We start from the raw sequence: 16,468 nt of genomic DNA on the forward strand, positions 1-16,468 counted from the left end.
CCCCAGAAAGTGAATACTGGCATGGCTCCCTTTTTGCAGATGAGGGCTTGGCATCTGGGAGTTAAGCCCATTGCCCGGAATCTTTCAACCTATACGTTGTAGAGTCAGGATTTAGAGAAAGTTCAAGCCCTTACCACTTACCAGGCTGCCTCAATAACCAGGAACCAGATGCTGAGCTTGAATGGGAAGAAGGAAACACAAATGTAAGGGATTGAGCACCTAAGTGACTTCCTCTCTTCCTTTCCATGACCGATCTCTCTCTCCCTCTCTCTCTCTCTCCCCCTCCCTCTCCCTCTCTCTTTTTCTCTCTCTCTGTCTCTCCCTCCCCGCCGCCCCCCCCCCCCAGATCCCCTGCTTTTCCTGGACAGCTTCTTTGCTTCCAGGGACGTTTTTCTCTGCTTAGCCCTTAAGTCCATGTCTTCTGGGCCGTGTCCTTGGACTCTCTTCTCTTTCTTTTGCACAGGTCTGTGAGGTGTGAGGTAGCTCCTTTATGCCCACAGCCGAAACTGCTGGTCATCTCTTATTCTAATCCAGACTGTCCCTCTGAGCACCAGCCTGATCCAGCCACCTGCCTCCTGACATCCCCACTCATTCCAGGCTCCCGACTGAACTCCATCTCTCCCTTAACATCACTCTCCTCCCAGGCTCCCGTTCCTCCTTACCATGGCCTCTTCACTTCAAATGCTGGTTGTAGAGGTGGGGGATCCAAGCAGCCTTTGTAGACAAAGCCTCTGGAATCAGTTCTTGGGGCTAGAGCTGGACTATTAGGTATGTTTCCTGAGAGCTGTTGGCAGTTTTGGGGGTGAACTTGGAAGGTGGAATTCACCATTTAATCAGCTGCCTGGCAGTGTGCAGGGTGTAGGGACAGAGGTGGAGGACATGTTTGTGAGGGAAACAGACAGGATCCCTGGCTTCAGGGAGCTTTCAGCCTACCAGAGAAAATGGACATTAAGCAATCCTTCCAAAATACACACTCTTATAAACAGTGCTAAGTATTTGCTTTTAACACTGTTAAGTATACAGAATGGAAGGAAAAGTTTAGGGTGCCATGAAAGAATAGAGTAGATCTATACTATATTGGGGGTCAAAGACCATTTTGAGAAAGTGACAGTTACTATAGCCCTGAGGCCTGAGTTGGAAGAAGAGAATTCCACACAGAGGCAACAGTAGGTGTGTGCACAAAGGCCCAGAGATGGAAAAGAACTTTGTATGTTGGGAAAACGGAAAGCGGAGCTGTGTCAATGGAGCTGTGTATGCTGGGGCAAGCGGTCAAGATAAGACTGGGCGAGCTGGCTGGGAATAGTGGCAAATGCCTTGTGGGCCATGGCCAGGAACCTAGATTTCTTGGTTTGACTTTTAATTTGGAAATAATTTCAAAGTTACCAAAAAAATTAATAATACAAAGTCTTCACCCTAATTATTAAAATTACTTGCTCTCTCTCTCTAAATTTAATATATAGTATATTGAGTTGGCCAAAAATTCCGTTTAGCTTTTTCCATAAAGACACATTTTTCATTTTCACCAATAACTTTATTGAGTTGGATATTTTGAGTATGTAGGCTCTCTCCTGTGTGGTATAACATTGATTGCTCTCAATTAATGTCTCAATCGCAATTCGATCTCTATTAACTTCAACTGGTCTACCTGACCGTGGAGCATCGTCCAGTGAGAAATCTCCAGCACAAAACTTCGCAAACCAATTTTGACATGTTCAACCAGTGACAGCACCTTCTCCATACACTGCACAAATCTCTCTTTGTGTTTCAGCTACATTTTTACCTTTCTTGAAATAATAAAGCATAATATGCCAAAAATGTTGCTTATTTTCTTCCATCTTCAATATTAAAATGGCTACACAAAAATTCACCAATTTTAATGTTTTTTTAAATGCACAATGGTATGACAGCTGTCACAATACAATCTTACAAAATTGTTTTGAATGAAGTTAAAAACAACTAAGCACTACTAGAGCCATCATACAGAAAAAGCCAAATGAACTTTTGACCAACCCAATATATACATGCACTCTTATTCTGAACTTCTGGAGAGTAAGCGTCATATGTTATGTTCTTTTACCCCTACTTATAATGTGTATTTCCTACCACAGTACAGTACAGCACAGTTATCTACTAAATTTAACATTGATGTAATATGGTATCTAATTTACCACCCATTTTGTCAATTGTCTTAACAAAATCTTTTATATAGCATTTTCCCTAGTCCAGGATCCAGTCTAAAAATGAGGGATTGTACTAAATTGCCATTTCTTTTTAGTCTCCTTTAATCTGGAATAGGTAGCCTTTCTTTATCTTTTATGATATTGACACTATGGATGAATGCACTCTCTCCCTTTAGTAGAATGTTCCTCATTTGGGGCTTGTTTGCTGTTCCTTCATTATTAGATATGGATCATACATTTCTGGCTGGATCTGCATGTTATTGTGTCCTCAGTGTGACACAAGAGGCACACTATGCCCATATGCTCTTCCTTGGTGATTTTTGTCTGATTTCTCCAGTCTACAGTTACTATTTTTCCCTTGTAACTGATATGCAACAAGGAGATATATTACAACCATGCAGGTATCCTATTTCATAGATCAGTAAATAGATGAAATTTAACATTTACTGATGATTCTTGCCTGACTCGAGTCAGTTTTTGTCATGATGTTTATGAAATCGTGACTTCAACTCCAGTTGCCTCTGGACATTCTGGACAAGTGCTGCCTCCACTGGACATTCTTTTGCCTGCTTATTTATATATTTATTAGCAGTAGAGACTTCGAATTTCTATTATTTTCCAAGAATTTTACAGCCATTAACCTTAATTATATCGGTCCCCAAATCGTTCCAGATTTGGCCAGTGGGAACCCCTTCAGACTAGAAGCCTGAATTTTATCCCAACTTCGGTGCAGTGGATCAATTTGCCTATAAGACCACCAGCAGTACTGTGTGAGAATGAATTGTAAGGGCACAGACAAGGAAGCAGGAAAACTCGTTAGGAGGCTCTTGTTCAGTCCAGGTGGGAGATGTGACTTACATCAGAGCAATGACATGCAGGATGAAAGGAACGGATGGGTGTTCTGGAATTTGGGGTAGAATCGGCAGGACTTGGTAGTGGAATGAACGTGTGAGTGCTCGGAGAGGGAGGAGTCCGGAGTGACGAGAGTGGCTGGCTGGGTGGTCGGGCGTGGGGCGGGGCGGGGGGCGGCGGCGCGCGGGAAGGCAAGCAGAGTAAGGGGGTAAGTGGGACGGGTTTCTGTTTTGGACAGTTCAGTTTGAGATATCTTCGACATCTAAGTCACGTAGACAATTTGATATATTGTTTCAAAGCTGGATATAGAAGTCCGGACCACAAGAAAGTTTAGGAGTTGCCACATATTGATGACTTTGAGTCTATGGTCCCGGATAAAATGCTGTAAGGGGAGAATATGTGGTGAGGAGACAGAGGGGCCAGACGGGGAACACTGAGGGAGTTCACTGTTTGGGGGTCTTGGGGGTTTGTGGCAGCTGACAATGGAGAGAGTTCTGTGGGGGCCAGATCACATGGATCCTGTAATGTAAGGCCAAATCCTGAAGAGTGTGGGGAACCACTGAAGGGCTGTGAATAGAGTGACAGGGTATGATTTGAATTTTAGGAAGATTGTTCTGACAGTCCTGTAAAGATGGAGGGTCGTGGCAGAGACTAATGTTATGGTTCTTTCTAAAGTTAATCCGCTTGCCTCTGCCCCTGGAGATTGCCCAGGTGAATCCCTGTGCCTGGAACACCCCCTCCATATTCATCTGGGCACAAGAATGATGGTCAAAACATCTGCCTCAACTGCACTTATCTGCCGAGCTAGTGTGACAGCAAACCCCCATCTCCCTGCCTAATTTTGGCTGAAGCCACACAACTTGCATCCTGGACATTTTCCCAGCTGGACTCAATGTACGCATGAGTGTACACATACGGTCCCTTGGGTTTGCAGTAGTCTGTCTGGGGACCATGATCCTTTGCCCCAGTATGCTTTCAGTTCCGCGTGGTCTCTGTCATCCAGGCACTGCCCATTCGAACCTGTATGTTGTCTCCAAGTGCATTCTCTACTTAGCAGGGGGCTGCTGTGCCAGAGAACTGCAGTCTGCCTGGAGGGTGTCTACAGTCCATTTGGAGACACAAATAACCAAAGGCAGAACTTTTAAGAGACCAGAGGAAGGGGCAGATGCTCTGGAAGCCCAGAAAAGGGTCAGTTGTTTCTAGTCAGAGAAATTCAGGGAAGATCCCCAGAGAAGGTGGCATTTGAACCAGGCTTTAAAGGTAGAAAGGACTATTTTCTATTTCACAAGAAAAATATTTATTTAATTACTCAGTGAAAAAGAAGAAAGAAAAATCGAAGCCCCACTTCCTCATTTTATTGACATTGTCAACATAGTCATTACTGGTTGTATAAATATCTCATCAGGCAGATACTTCATAGTAAGCTCTCTTAGTGTTGAAATAACTCGTTTCAGGCCTCATGACTTTGGCTTGGGAGCTGTGGCTCGGCAGTGGGAACAGAAGCAACTAGGGACCAAATGCAACTCAGGAATCAGTGCTTGAGTCCATCCAACTCATTCTTTCATTCAACAAACATTTGCTAAGGACCCACCACATCCCAGGCTCTGAGGATACAGTGATGATCAGGACATGCTTCCTGCCATGAAGACCTCAAGTCTAATAAAAAGGGAGTCCCAGGTGGAAAGAATTTACTGTAGAGTGCATGCAGATGCCACCTAAAAGCACAGTGTGTATAAGACGTGGTGCTGACAGAGAAAGGAGCTGAAGACAGCTGAAGCCTTGGGAGTAGGTGAGCACACCAACCAGAGAACGAGCGGTGAGAATGGGGAGGATTGAGGATACAGGTCAGAGGACCGAGTTCACCTGGAGCATGGCTACACACTTCTCTGTCCATAGACTGAAAGGGACATCTTTCCTGCTTTAGGCTTCTGGGTGTGTGTTTTTTTCTGTTTTCTACTTCAAATATTTCCTTTCTCCCTTTGGGAAGGGCATTTTTATACACTTTTTCAAAATATCAACTTGCATGCTTAATTCATTTTTTTTCTTTTTGACACAAAACACTTAATGCTTGTTAATTTTACCTCTGCAGATAGCTTTGACTATATCCTATTTTTTTATTATTTTCTAAATAGTTTTTTATTGTCCTAAGGGTAATTTGAGATGCTGTTTATGTGTTTCGATTTCTAAGTGGTGTTTTTTATATTATTGTTAGTTGAATTGCATTTTGATTAAAGACTGACTCTAGAATTTTCACTTTTCAAAATTTACCAAAATATTTTCTGTGGCTTACTATTTATTGAATTTTGTCACTGTTCATGAAACTTGAAAAGGAGATACACTAGTTGTTTTCAGGGTAAAAAATGTTATGTTCATATCTTCTATGTCTCTATTTATTTTTGATTACTTGTTCAGAAAATGTGTTAGAATATTTCCAATAAAACTGTTTCTCATGCTGTTCCTTGTATTATTAAATGTTTTATTTCCTGAATATTTAGTGTTATTTAACACATAAGAAATTAAACCACCTTGGCTGGGTGGCCCAGTTAGTTGGAGCGTGGTCCCACACACCAAAAGGTTATGGGTTAGATCCCAGGTCAGGGCACACGCTTTGGTTAAAGGTTTATCCCCAGTTGGGGCAGGTCCAGGAGCCAACTGATCAATATTCCTCTCTCACATCAATCTCTCTTCCTCTCTCTCTAAAATTAATAAACATATCCTTGGGTCAGCATTAAAAAAAAATTAAACTCCTTGACATTATCTGAGGTGGCAGCAGCACGACAGCGGAGAAATGAGGCAGAAGCAGAAAGGAGCTCTCAGCCCTGCTGAGTTAATCATGCTGACCACAGGAGATGTTATTAAACAACTAATTGAAACCCATGAACAGGGGAGAGACATTGGTCTACATAAGGTGAAAACCAAGACAGCTGCTAAATATAGACTTTCAGCACAGCCTGACCTGGTGGATGTCATTGCTGCAGTCCCACCTCAGTATGGAAAGTGTCTTGGTCTCCAAATTAAAGACAAAACCCAAAGCTCTTGCGGCTGTGATGAGCAAACCCCACAGATGTCCACACATCAGTTTTACAGGAAATATGAGGTCTGTCCGGAAAAAGTCCAGCCATTGTTAATGTAATGAGAACAGAACTCCATTACATTACTCCATTTGTACATTTGTACATTACAGAACTCCATTTGTGTAACTCCAATGTAAGATGGCAAGCAAGGAGAGTGGACTGGAATGCCCATGCGTGAGCAATGACAACTTCACTGTACTAGTCAGTAGGGACAGTAGACACCACTGAGTGAGCATGTCTACTGTGTGGCTGTCACATTCAAAATGACTGAGCGAGTAGAGTAACGAATCTGCATCTGATTTTGCATTAAGCTTGAACATTCCTCTGCGGAAACTATCCAGATGATTCAAAGGGCCGCAGCTATGGGCAACTGGTGATTGGCAGCTTCATCATAACAACACACCTGCTCATGCGTCACATCTGTGCAGAATTTTTTTTGCAAAACAGCAAATCACCCAGGTGATTCAGCTCTGCTACAGCCCAGATTTGGCGTCCTGCAACTTCTGGCATTTCCCAAAACTAAAATCACCTTTGAAAGGGAAGAGATTTCAGCCTGTCGATGAGATTCAGGAAAAGATGATGGGGCAGCTGATGGTGATTGGGAGAACTGTGTGAGGCCCCAAGGTGTCTACTTTGAAGGGGACTGAGGCATCATTATCCCATGCACAATGTTTCTTGTATTTTGTATCTTCTTCAATAAATGTCTCTATTTTTCATATTACATGGCTGAATACCTTCTGGACAGACCTCGTATATGTGTATACTGCCCTGATGGACCTGATTCAGATTTCAAATATTTGATCCAGTCCTACACTGGATATAAGCCAACCTCCATGCTAGCTATCTGTGCTAGATACAACCCATAGCTTCAGACAAGACACTGAATAGAACAGTTGAAACAACTTGGTCACAGTGTGGATAAAGTGGAGTTTATTGGGATGGGTGGAGTGCTTATGGCCCTTCCAGAAGAACAGAGATTGTTTTATTTGAAACTTACATGACGCTTTGTCAGGACATACCTCCAACAATATCTATGAGGCAGTCAAGTGTTCTGAGAGAGGCCTCACAAAATGTATTGGAATTTGCCACTGTAACCAGTCCTGATTATAGCATGACATGGCATTTAAGTGACATGTTGACCTACAGCTGTAAAGGGCTGGAGATTGGAGTGCAGAGTGTCTATGAACATGTGGCCAGAGATACCAACAGGGGCCACATGTGAAGGCAACATGTAAGTCATTTCCCCTGGCCAAAGATTCTGTTTTCAAAGCTGGAGCTCATATGATGCCTGATGTGCCAAATGTGGGAATAGAGAGATACTGAACAGTTTACAGTTTTCTGAGAGCCCTGCTTTTCATCCTGATGGTTTAATACTTTACCCTTAACCTGGTGATTCATGGAACTGAGCTTTATGACCTGTGGAAACCAGGAAGGTATGAGTTATTCTCCTAGTGACTTTATCCAATCAATGGCTTGGATCCTTGCCCTTAAGCCTCCATGGATTCCAGTGTATCAAGTGCGGAGAGATATTCCAATGCCCTTAACTCCGGAGTTGAGCATGGTAATTTGAGAGAGCAAGCATTTACAAGAATGGAAGACCTTCAAATACAGTGTTGAGATGTAAGAACCAGAGAGGCTGGAATTCAAGAAATTCATCACAAAATACAGCCATACCAGGTTGAATTGGTAAGGAGAGAGTATGTTGCAAATTGTGGCTAAGAAACATGCTTATCATATGAAGACCCAAGTCAAGACATTTTGCTTGGCCTCCTGAGATTACAAAAATGTTTAGAGGAAACCTTCCATTTCAAATTGGTTGGAGGTGTTTCCATAGTCCGAGAGTCGCATGTATATGGAAGTGTAGTCCCTGTGAGCAGTTGAGATCCTACTAAATTTCAGCATCAGGGATTTGGCAGGCTGCTGATGGAGGAAGCAGAAAGAGTAGTTAAAGAATATGGATCTGGGAGAATAGCTGTTGCATAAGCAGTTGGCACCAGGCATCACTGCAGAAATATAGGCTAAGGAATACATGGTCCACACATGGTAAAGACACTAAAATAATAGCCACCCCAGTCCATCTTCATGCAGTGTCCTCCCTGGCAGGAAATAGACATTCAAGATATCTTGAATATTCAACAGGGAGACTGAGCAAAGCAAATGGACCTACCTTGACCCCTTGGCAAGAAGCTTCACCCTCATCCTGCAGCTGCAGAGATTGGAAACTGCTTTCAGGGAGGCACCAGCATGTGGTGACCAAGCACCCAGCCGCTGGTGCTCAGAGCTCCTGCACCATCCTCTCCTATGTGTCCTGAAGTGGTCACTTCAGTTTTCAAGGCTTAAATCATGTATACACTTTCTAAATTCTGCATGAGGAAAGCGAGTGACTTACTCAAACACAGGAAAGCAAAGTAATAAACTCATTGGATACCATGATTCATGAAATAAAACTAGGTATTGTTACTTAAGGAGTAAAAAAAAGGAAAGAACGAAAAGAAATTAAACCCCTTCCTTTTTAATTACACCTTTCAGCAAGCGAGGTTAAGAGCTCACATTCTGGAGTCAAAACAGCCTGAGTTCAAACCCCAGCTACACCATTTATTAGCTTAGATTTCTTATCTGTAAAACAGATATAATAATGGTATCTCCCTTGTATAGTTTTTGGATTAAATAAGATGATGAATGTAAAGCATTTAGAATGCTGCTTGGCACATGGTAAATGTTCAATAAAGTTATAATTTGCTATCTACAATCATTGTTATGTTGCCTGGCTGACCATTACTGGCATATGAAACCTCTGCTCCGGAAGGAGAAAAGGTTTTAGAAATCCCTTTCTCTTTCTCTATCCCAGACATATTTGGTAAACAGAATGCTTCATGTAGAATATTAGAAGTCATTGTAAAAACAGGAAAGAAAGAAGCTGACAGTTTCCCAGCATGCAAACACACAGTGACACAACTTTAGTTTTGATGGTGTGATCATTGAGTCAGCTCCTGCGTTGCCATGTGAGCATTAGTGGCACGCTCCAACTTTGCAGGGCAAGCGGTGAAGGTGGCATGGGAGAGAGAAGGAGAAGCCCAAGCTTTCCCTAGATGTTTGATTAAACGCTGTGACCACCATCACCCTCCTCACCCCCAGTCTTCAGCTCCCTTTTACCAACACAGTGAGCCTGGATTCTATATGCTTTCCTGCCAATAGCTTATACCTGCAACCTTCAGAGGCTTGTTCTTGGACACTGGTACCACTCTACTCATGGGAACTTTTATGTCCCCGTGCCTATCCTCCCCAAGGGGGACTTAGAGCCATGACTAATATGTAAAAGCCCAGTTCCTTCACCTGAAGTAAGACAAACTCCAGAACTCCTCACACACTTGCTAGGCTTCTTTGCACACTTGCTAATGTGTCTATTTCATTCCCTTATTGTTTGTACAGTATTGAAACTAATTTGGCAATAACTATCCAAACTACATTGTTATAAGTTTAAGATGGTTATTGTAACCCCGAAATAACCACTAAAAAATAATTAAAAAATAGACATAAAAGGAATCAAAAGGGTACACTATAAAAAATAAACTAAATACAAAAAAAAAGCAATAATGGAAGAATTGATAAACAGAACACATAAACTACACATAAAACAAATAGTTAAATGACAGAAGTAAATTATTCTTTATCAACAATCCCATTAAGTGTAAACAGATCAAACCCTCTTATTAAAAGATAGAAATTGGTAGAGGAATAAAAAAAAAAAACCCAGGATACATCTATACGTTGTCCACAAGAGACTCACTTTAGATATAAGAACACAAAGAGATTGCAAGTAAAAGAATGAAAAAAGATTTTCCATCCAAATAGTAACCAAAATATAGCTGGGTTGACTATATTATTATCAGACAATATGCACTTTAAACAAAAAAAGATAACAAGAGACAAAGGACATTATACATCAATAAAAGGTTCAATACCACAGATATAATAATTATAAACATATACACACACCTAATAAAGGAATCTCAAAATACATGAAGCAAACATTGCCAAAATTGAAGGGAAAACAGACAGTTCTACAACAATATTTGGAGTTTCCACACCTCACTTTCAATAATGAGTAAAAAAAAACAAGGCAGGGAACTTGAGAACAAGATAGACCTTTAACTACAATATAGACCTTGAACTACAATATAGACCAACTAAATCTGTCTGAAATATATAGAACACTCCACCCAAGCACACATTCTTCTCAAGTACACATGGAACAGTCTCCAGGATAGATCATGTGTTAGGCCATAAAAATAAGCCAATTAATGGTGTAGCAGCTATGAAAAACAGTTTGGTGGTTTCTTAAAAAGCTAAATATAAAGTAACTATATGATCCAATAATTCTACTTTAGATGAACTGAAATCAAGGACTTGAACAGATACTTATATGCCAATATTCATTTAACCACTATTCACAATAACCAAATGTGGAAACAACCAAATGTCCATCAACAGATGAGTGTATATACATGCTATGAAATATCTTCAGCCATATAAAAAATGAAGTTCTAATACATTCTACAACATGATGAACCTTGGAAATATTATGTAAGACAAAATAGGCCAGATGCTAAAGGACAAAAATTGTATTGTTACAGAGAAAAATGGGATTTGGCTGCCAGCTGTTGTATATAATTATAAAACAGAGACTGGTGGGGAAGGAAAGTTTTTATTAATAGGGTGCCCAATGTAGGGGAGCTGGGGGCTCCCTGCTCCAAGCCTTTTTCTTTCTTTCTTTCTTTCTTTCTTTTCTTTCTTTCTTTCTTTCTTTCTTTCTTTCTTTCTTTCTTTCTTTTCTTTGTTTCTTTCTTTCTTTCTTTCTTTCTTTCTTTCTTTCTTTCTTCCTTCCTTCCTTTCTTCCTTCCTTCTTTCCTTCCTTCCCTCCTTCTTTCCTTCCTTCCTTCCTTCCTTCCTTCCTTCCTTCCTTCCTTCCTTCCTTCAAAACACCGAAATCTTCTTCTTCCCCAAGAGACTGAAATCCAAATCCATGTCCAGAGAAGCCTCTCTATTCTTATTTGCCCTTTTGAAGTCCAAGGCTGTTTCACGGATAGGTCTCCACCTTCCTAACCCCAGGCTTTTATGTTCTTTGGAATGCACACTGATGAGGCCAGTGTCTTGCCGCAGCTTTCTCCCTCTCCCAGGGTCAGGGTACACTGCCAGATTATTGTAGCCGGTTGTGTGAGAGGCTCAGTCCACTGGCCCCCACCCCCACCCCCGGCATCCAGGGCTGCTTGCAACCTCGGGGTCTAAGGAGCATTCTAGGCCCGGATGTCTTTACTTCACTTTCAGGGCAAGAGAATGAGAGCCGTCCAGGACCTGTGCCACGCAGTGCGAAGCCCACAGTATCCTGCTCGATCGTGCCACTGGTGAGGTGCATGTCCAGCAAGAGCCTGATCCAGACTTTGTAAGCAGAGCAATGCAAGAGCTGTGAGTGAGGTGGCATCCTGTGGGCTGCAGCTAGTGGGGCATGCATCCTGTGCTCCGGACTCAGCCTCCATGAGCTGACTCTCAACCATGCAAGCGAGGGGAAGGAAAAAGGGGAAGAACCTTTGTGCACCCGCTATTTTAAATTATTTCCGAAAATTTAATGGGCTGTGGAAATGTCCAAATTTCCAGCCGATTTTGAGCCAGTATCCACCGAAAGCATCAGCCTGCACTGTGTCTTGGCCCTTCCTTCGTCTGCCATGTCTGGAAGCAGGTGGGAGCGTTTTCTAGCCCCGCAGGGGCACCGCGTCACTGCCTGGGGTGGGGGTCGTCACCTGTTATATGTGTGTTGTGACCTTTTTTTAGCCTTCACAGTCCACGCAGGCTCTGTGCAGGCGGTGTCACGAGTTGCATTAGTTGTTTATTGTTGTCTTGGGGGTATGGTATCATGCCCCAGTTCTGGTTTCATCCTGGGCTGCCCTTGGCATTTCCCAACCCTCTCTCAGGAGTCTGCCCCTTCTCCAAAAAGGTAGACTTTTTTGCCAGCTGTTTTTAAAATTACTCCTTTGGGGTTTCCTCCCACCCCTCCTTTCTGTGGGGGCAGCCTCTTGTGCCAGATTGGGTTTTTTTTCCTGCCTGCTCCTACAATTTTGCCAGACCGCCCCTGTTACAGCATGATTCCAATTATGAGGTATCTAGAATAGGCAAATTCATAGAGACAAAACGCAGATTAGTGGTTACCGGGGACTAGGGGGAGAGAGAAGTGGGAAGTTTTTCCTTAATGGTTACAAAGTTTCTGTCTAGAGTGATGAAAAAGTTTTGGAAATAGTGGTGATAGTTGCACAACAGTGTAAGTGTAATTAATGCTGTTGGATTGTACACTTTAAATGCGTGAAATGTATGGTAATTTTGTTAAGTTTTAAATTTTGATGTTCAATTTATCATTTTTTCCTTTTATGAAACAAGCTTTTGGTATCAAGTCTAAGAACTGTTAGTCTAACCTTAAATCCTGAAATTTTTCTCCTTTAAAAAAAATTTTAGTTTTTACATTTAACATTTACATGTAACTCATTTTGAGTTAACTTTTGAATAAGGTTCTTGTTGTCTATTTTTGCCTGTGGGTGTCCAGTTGCTCCAGCACTGTTGACTGTGTCTGTGCCTTTGGGGAAAAAAAATCAGTAGGAACATTTGTATAAGTCTATTTCTAGCTAACAAGAGGGGACCCCTGAAAAAACACCAGAATTTACTTTAAAAAATAGTGTATTTTTATCCTTACATGTTTAAACTTCAGTCACTTTCAAAGTACTCTCTATTTGATGCGATACACCTATCGAGATGTTTTCTTCCACTGTTTAAAAACAGTTTTTGAACACATCTATTTTGGTGCCTTTTAGTGCTTCTGCCACTTTTTGTTCCACATCTTCCACATTGGCAAAACGTTTCCCTTCGAGGACCTTTTTTCATCCAAGGAAACAAAAATAAAATGTAATTCGGGGTGAGATCATGTGGATAGGGAGATTGGGGCATGGGGGTCATGCCATTTTTTGTCAAAAACTCCTGAACACTCAGTGCAATGTGGGTAGATGCAGTCATAAATCACTCATCATGAAATGGTCAAGGGCATTCACAGAGTCTTCAAAAAAAAAAAAAAAGTCACTGAAGCCAAACACAGCCTCTCACAGCAATGCCAGCTGGTACGTTGATACAGATGGCTTCCTAGAATACTCATCTAGTGAGGGAAGTCTGTACTATGAGGGGCCCATCTTCCAGAAGATAATTCCAGGTTTTGTTGGGTCCCAACTTGTATAGTACGTCTTGATATCTGGTAAGTCGATTCCTTCCATTTTGCTCTTTTCAAAATATTTTAGCTATTCCAGTTCCTTTGCCTTAATTTTAGAATAATCTTGTTTATATCCATAAAAATCTTGCTAGGATTTTGATAGAAATACCATTAAACCTGTATATCAATTTAGGGAAAACTAGTATTTTTGCTATGTTGAGAATTCCAATTCAGGAACACAGTTTGTCTCTCCATTTTCTTAAGGAAGGTTTCAACTACTTTTTTATATACATATTCTTTCTTTAAGTATATTTTATTGATTATGCTATTACAGTTGTCCCATTTTTTCCACTTTGCCACCTTCCACCCAGTACCCCCATTCTCTCCAGCAATGCACTCCCTTAGTGCAAGTCCAGGGTCGTACATATGAGCTCTTTGGCTTCTCCATTTCTTATACTATTCTTAACCTCCCCTGTCCATTTTGTACCTACCAATTATGCTTCTTAATCCCTGTACATTTTTCCCCATTTTTCCCCTTCCCTCTCCCTGCTAATAACCATTCATGTGATCACCATTTCTATTATTCTGTTCCTGTTCTAGTTGTTTGCTTACTTTTTTTTTTTTTAGATTCTGTTGTTGATAGTTGTGAGTTTGTTGTCCTTTTACTGTTCATAGTTTTGATCTTATTTATTTTCTTAGATAAGTCCCTTTAATATTTCTTATAATAAGGGCTTGGTGATGATGAACTCCTTTAGCTTTACCTTGTCATGGAAGCGCTTTATCTGCCCTTCCATTCTAAAAGATAGTTTTGCTGGATAGAGTAATCTTGGATGTAAGTTCTTGCTTTTCATCTCTTTGAATACTTCTTGCCTGCAAGGTGTCTTTTGAGAAATCAGCTGATAGTCTTATGGGAACTCCTTTGTAGGTAACTCTCTACTTTTTTCTTGCTCTTTTTCAGGTTCTCTCATTGCTAAACTTTGACATTTTAATTATAATGTGTCTTGGTGTAACCTTCTTTGGGTCCAACTTGTTTGGGACTCTCTGAGCTTCCTGGACTTGTAAGTCTGTTTCCTTCACCAAATTAGGGAAATTTTCTTTCATTATTTTCTCAAATAAGTTTTCCATTTCTTGCTCTTCCTCTCCTCCTTCTGGCACCACTATGATTCAGATGTTGGAACATATAAAGCTGTCCCAAAGGTTCCTAAGCCTCTCCTCATCTTTTTGAATTCTTGTTTCTTCTTTCTGTCCCAGTTGAATGTTTATTTCTTCCTTTTGTTTCAAATCATTGATTTGAATCCCAGCTTCCTTCCCTTCACTGTTGGTTCCCTGTATATTTTTCTTTATTTCTTCTTGCATAGCCTTCACTTCTCCTTTATTTTGTAATCTTACTCAGTCATTTCTCTGAGCATCCTAATTACCAGTGTTTTGAACTCTGCATCTGATAGGATGGCTATCTTTGCATTGCTTAGTTCTTTTTCTGGAGTTTTGATCTATTCCTTCATTTGGGCCATATTTCTTTGTCTCCTCAATTTGGCAGCCTCCCTGTGTTTCTGTGTGTTAGGTAGAGCTGCTTTGACTCCCTGGGTCAGCACACCTGTTATGTTGTAAGGGGTGAAGCCTTTGGTCTTCACCAGGGCAGTGCAACCTGCTCACCACTGTGTGGCACTGTATGTGGGCGAGGTGTCAGAGAGGGAACAATGTCACTTGCTCTGCTCTTGCCCCATTTCCAGCCACTCCCCCTACTTCCCATAAGTGACTGTTGCCCTTCTAGTTGCTTCCCTGGCACTGATTCCCAGAGTGGGTGGGTTTATTTATGTTCTGGGACCCTTGGGCCTTTTAAACTGACTCCTGAGAGACCGGCAATTTCTTCCGCCACCCCAACCACCACTGATTTTTATAGCCAGAGGGTATGAGGCTTTATTTTCCCAGCACTGGAACCCTGGTCTGTGTGTTCTGGCCTGGGCCTGGGATCGCTCACTCCCCAGCTGCCCCTCCCAGTTTTTATCTGCGTCAAGTGAATGTGGGGCTGCCAGTTCCACCAGTCGCAGCTGCCACTGCCTCACCGTACCACACCACATTCTCTCCAAAATTCCTACCTATCTGGATGAATGTTTCTTCTTTAAATCCTTGGTTGTTGGATTTCCATACAGTTTAATTTCCTGGCAGTTTGGTTGTGTTTTTATTTTAGATTAGTTATTATCCTTCTTATGGTTGTGAGTGAAGGCAAGCCAAATCTACCTATGCCTCCATTTTGGCCAGAAGTGCCTGTCTCTCCATTTATATAGATCTTCATTGATCTCTTTCATCAGTGTTGTGTTTTCAGCATGCAATTCCTATACACATTTCACTAGATTTACACACAAGTATTTCTTTTTTGTTGTTTTGAGAGATTATAAATGGTATTGTATTTTTAATTTTAGTGTCTACATGTTCATTGCTAGCATATAGAAGTACAATTGACTTTTTTAAAATGTTGATCTTGTATAATGAGACCTTGCTGACTTTGCTTATTAGTTCTAGGAGTTTTTGGTAGATTCCTTGGTATTTTCTCCATAAACAATCATTTTATCTGTAAGTGGTAGCGAGTTATTTCTCCCTTTACAATCTGCATGCCCTTTATTTTCTTTTCTTGTCCTATTGCTTGAGTTAGAACATCCAGTATTTTATTGAATAAGAGTGGTAAGAATGGACATCCTTTCCATTTTATTTTCTAATTGTTATTAATGATATACAAAAATTACAACTTAACTGATTTTTGTATATTGATCTTGTATCCTGGGCAAAGCTAAATTCATTTATTAGTTCTAGTAGTTGTTTTTACAGATTCCTAGTAAAAAATGTCACCTGAAAATGAAGACAAGTTTATTTCTTTTCTGATACTTATCCTTTCCCTTTTTCTTGCCTTATTGCACCAGCCAGGACCTACAGTACAAATTGAATAGATGTGGCGGAAGTGAACATCTTTGGCGTGTTCACAATCTTAGAGTGAAAATATGCAATATTTCACCTTTAAATATGACCTCAGCTGTAAATTTTTTGTATATATTGTTTATGAGTTCAGAAAATTCCCTTCTATTCAGTTTTTACTTTCAATTATTGTATTTTTTATTTCCACAAGTTCT

The 16,468-nt window shown here is 41.0% G+C and overlaps 1 protein-coding gene across 2 annotated transcripts in view; it reads left to right on the forward strand.

Annotated features, from left to right (window-relative positions):
* BCL7C (BAF chromatin remodeling complex subunit BCL7C) overlaps positions 1 to 16,468 on the forward strand; it is a 289,889-nt gene that overhangs the window by 48,606 nt on the left and 224,815 nt on the right. The window contains exon 6 of one of the 2 annotated variants that reach the window (XM_054582666.1): positions 11,432 to 11,543. The exons of the other annotated variant lie outside the window; for it this stretch is intronic. Coding sequence (XP_054438641.1) covers positions 11,432 to 11,512 — 81 coding nt within the window. The 3' untranslated portion in view covers positions 11,513 to 11,543. Of the gene's footprint in view, positions 1 to 11,431; positions 11,544 to 16,468 lie in introns of those variants that run through there. 2 annotated transcript variants of the gene reach the window in all.

The sequence above is a fragment of the Pteronotus mesoamericanus genome, unplaced genomic scaffold (genome assembly GCF_021234165.1).
Source record: "Pteronotus mesoamericanus isolate MK-2021 breed Mesoamerican mustached bat unplaced genomic scaffold, CSHL_Meso_final contig_72, whole genome shotgun sequence".
In the NCBI taxonomy this organism is placed as follows: Eukaryota; Metazoa; Chordata; class Mammalia; order Chiroptera; family Mormoopidae; genus Pteronotus; species Pteronotus mesoamericanus.